This window comes from Sipha flava, unplaced genomic scaffold (genome assembly GCF_003268045.1).
Source record: "Sipha flava isolate LNK unplaced genomic scaffold, YSA_version1 39323_pilon_pilon, whole genome shotgun sequence".
Lineage (NCBI taxonomy): Eukaryota > Metazoa > Arthropoda > Insecta > Hemiptera > Aphididae > Sipha > Sipha flava.
The window spans coordinates 1-4,379 of NW_020273103.1; the positions used below are offsets into that span (position 1 = coordinate 1).

Below are 4,379 nucleotides of genomic sequence, written 5' to 3' on the forward strand. Positions count from 1 at the left end.
GTGTAATATTTTGGAACACCTGAATTATATTTAAATTTGATTTTTTTGCTGATCCTCATAGTTATTTATCATACGTCCATATAGGTTTCAGAAGTTTATATTTATAATTTAATTTTTAAAAATGGGAATTTATTTTTTTTGTAAGTACTACTATTAGATATTCGGAACGGGCATTGAATATTAATCTTTTTTTTTTAAAATGATTTTGTCATGTTAGTCTTTTATCAACGTTTAGACCTAAGTATTTAATAGCTTTAAGCTAAGGGATAGGTAGGTTATGACTTGCTTTGATTATAAGCTCATGACATATTTTTTATTCACAGTTTTTTATTTGCAATGTTCAAACCTAAAAATATTAAATAAATAAAAAATTGTTGAACAAAGACATTTAACTATAGCTTTATAAACGTATTTATATATTATTCAACATTAAAATGTATTTCAATTTTAAAATTTCGATATCCATATCAGTATATCCGTATTAGACCATTAATTATAGTGTCTTCCGAAATAAAATGCTTTTAATAATACAAAATTTTCTAAAAATAGTTTATTATTTTTATTCGTATAAAATTAAACATACAATCAATATTTAATTAAACAAGGCAAGAAATATAGGACACTAGAATAACTGAATTAAAATTATATAATTTGATAACTTATCTACTGGAAGATTTTCATTTGACAAGTACAACTAGGAGAGTTATACGGTTGAGTATAAATAACATTAATAATTTTTTTTTCTTTATTGTCCTATGCACCGGTGTGTCATGATTTCAAAGGGATTACAATCATAGTTTTCCATTATTTAACAGTCTATGACACAAGAAAAATCAATTTAAAATAATAAAAAATAAGATAAAAAAAAAAAAACAGATACCATGTGGAAAATGACTTCAACGCGTATAATAAATCGCTTTTTTTATTTTAGTCAACAAATAAAATTTACCCCATAACTACCCATGTAATTCAATTACGTTGTTCAGATGCAACAGGATTGGTCACGGAATGTAAGTGCAAATTATGCGTTCCTATCATACCAAACCATGAATGACTTAGAATTTTTTTCTTATTATAATTTTTTTCGTAAAATCGTTACAGCCTCTTTTTTGATCTTAACCTCCCAAGTACATAATATTTTAATGCTAATAATTATTATTATATGTTAGAAGCTCTGGAGATGTGGTGTTGGAGAAAAATGCAGAGAATAAGCTGGATTGATAGAAGATCGAATGAAGATATCCTGAGGACAATAGATGAAAAACAAACATTGATAGACATTATAAAGAGAAGAATATGGCAAATTATAGGATACACGTTAAGGTATAGAGATTAATTGCATAGTTTAATAACTAAAGGAATGATATAGGGTACAAGATCAAGAGGAAGACCTAGGACGAGATATATTAGTCAAATAATGCAGGATGCAGGAGTCACTTCCTACAGGGAACTTAAGAATATGGCGAATGATATAGAAAAATGGAGAAGTCATTTATTGTAAAACATTTGTTAAAAACCAATCTTCGGATTGAAAAACAAAAATAAAAAACATTATTATATATGATATATAATCATATATAATAATAATAGATATAAATGTACACACAACATGATAACTAATTATCACAATTAACAATGGTTACAAATTGTAATTTCCGTCAATGATAACAGATGCACGTACCTCACCCCTAATATAATACAAAATCATTAGATAGTTGAACACATTGTAAATCGTTTTATTTTCGTTGCCGTTGAAGTTTCACGATTAAAATGTTATTTATAAAAGGTTTTTTTTTAAAATTGTAAGTACAAAAGAAAAAGAAAAAAAAAGAATAAATACACACATACACAAGGCATTATAAATAGTAATACAATATAAATAATACTAATATTATTATCATAATAATTATTTACGTCACAATAATTGCAGTATTACATGGAATATAGTCAGTCATAACATTGATGATTTTTTAGACGTAGATGTACTACTATATTATTTTTATTAATATTATAACGATATAATTTCGATGATATTCTATCAACCCCCTCCCCCACCACACGGTAAGTAATTAATATTATTATATTTATCCTCGATAATTAAATAAAACAAAAATTATTAAATCACACGATTTCGGTTGGTATAAATGTTATGCTGGCATATCACGAATGAGGGAAGGAAAGGATAAATCGTTCTAGGGAATGTCTTCTTTTATCAGATGGTTGAGCGGGAGAGAGAGGACAGTGACTCAGTAGGGTGTTACGCATTTGACGATTTCGACACGAACGCTCTGTTATGGAATGACGTTTCTCCTGACATGAAGGCATTCGTAGTAATGCTATTGTGGGGCGGCATCGAGTACACCGTGTTGTTTTTGATGGCTTCGTCGCTAGAATCCTCGTCGACATCGGTGACGGCTGGCAAGAAGCATGGAATATTGGTCAATAAACTCATATTGGACCAGAAAGATTTGTTTTTTTGTCGTTCGGCCTCTGAAATGACCCTAACGGGTCTATTGTGCGCTCGGTCGTCGTCGTCTTTTTTCTTTTGCGAAATCTTCTGTTTCACTTCCTGCGTGAACAAATTACAATAATATTAGAACATGATACCGTGCAAATCCGATTATAACATTAGTTCTCATTACTATTGGTGGAGAAATTTATTGAGGAAGTATACATAAATACTCATATTTATGAAGACCTAATAATTGGGTGCAAAGAGAAAATGGACAGTTATATGAGTTCTAATTTCAAGTTTTAAAACTTTGAGAGAAATTTAATGATCTTATAATATATATAAATTAAAATAAACGAAAATGGTTTAAAGTCTCCAGCGTCCATGTAAGAAAAATTCAAATTTAATTTCTCTAATTTATATAAAGTACAAGTGTCTACAAGACAGAGTATTTAGTAATCATGAGTAGGAAAAACGATAATTTGATTTGGTCAAATGTCATTTCCTATAGTTTTGTCATGTGGACAACTTCTGTGTGGTATCGAAACAAGAAATCGAGTACGACGAAAAGTAGACGACTAAATTGTAATTTCTAATATCAATTAAAAAATAACAAATAGTTTACCATATAAACATCAATGTATCGTATTATGTTAAAATCCCTGACGCAATATTATCAAATGATTTTCTTCTTGGACAAAATTTAGCAAACTAAATAGATATTGATGGATAATGGTTATGAAATGATTATTAATTTAATTCATACCCTCTTTGTGTAGGATTGTTTGTAGAAATTATAGAACAAGAAGTAAAACAAGACAGCGTGCATCAAAATGAACCAGGCGAATGCCTTCGGATAATCGCAATCGGTGAACAACAGTTGAGATGCATGGAGGAACACCATGATGAATTGGATCTGAAAAACGGACAAAAACAACGAGTAAGAATTATTTCGCTAAAATGTTATTATTTTGCGTATATATATATAATATTATTACATACCATTTGAAGTACAGTCAGGTATTTTTTCCACCACAAATATTTTTGCATGTGTGGTCCAAGGGCGGCCAACAAGTAATACGTGTACATTATGATGTGTATAAATGTGTTGAGGAAACCGAAGAACGTGCTGTGGCCACCTGATAATAGTTGTGCAAATGAACATTTTATTAAATCCTTAAACGTTTTACCGTGTAAAACTTACCAGGAGTGAACTTAACGCCAAACCACACACTCATTGGCATGATTCCGTGATGAATAACGTGAAGGGTGGAAACTTGGTCGTACTTCTTACGCATGACGAAGAAGAACTACAAGAGAAATAACAACGATTATTAATATAAAATTGTATTTTGCCTTTAAATCTCGTATTTTCTTACGGTATCGAAGAATTCTGTAAACTTAGAAATGTAGTACCACCAACAACCACGAGCCACCTACGGATGAGAAAACAAAAGACGTGTTAGACGGCGTAATGGATAGGCAATTTCAGTTACTCGGTAAAATAATAATGTTGTGCGTATTATAATATGTGTATACAATATTTTAATTATATAATTATGTTTTTATTTTAATATTGTTCAAAATAATCATGATTTATAAATTATAAATTAATAAATAAAACAATTTAAAATGTCTATTTGCTTTACACATATGGTTTAACAACAAATTATTTCATAATACATTTATTTTATTATAATTAAAATTAATTAATTAATTTTATTAAAAACGACAATGTACATGGTTTATAATAAAATTATTTTATTTTTTATTATAACACATGTTAATATAAAAACACTTGCCCTCATAGCAGATGGACTCATTGAGTAATCTACGGGTTCACACCGTAAACTGTAACCATTGCCCCATGCAGAAGCCCATGCTTCGTAGAAGATCCACGTAGAGAACAGAACTTGAAATAAATTGT

General features: G+C 29.2%; 1 protein-coding gene across 1 annotated transcript; it reads right to left on the reverse strand.

Annotated features, from left to right (window-relative positions):
- Window positions 1–1,876: 1,876 nt before the first annotated feature.
- On the reverse strand, window positions 1,877–4,374 carry LOC112688473 (elongation of very long chain fatty acids protein AAEL008004-like; the record flags this gene model as incomplete). Its single annotated transcript, XM_025561662.1, has 6 exons — window positions 1,877–2,569; window positions 3,219–3,368; window positions 3,455–3,591; window positions 3,657–3,762; window positions 3,832–3,888; window positions 4,255–4,374. Coding segments are annotated over 6 exons (882 nt in total), but the record flags the coding sequence as incomplete, so codon positions are not given.
- Between the last annotated feature and the right edge of the window lie 5 nt (window positions 4,375–4,379).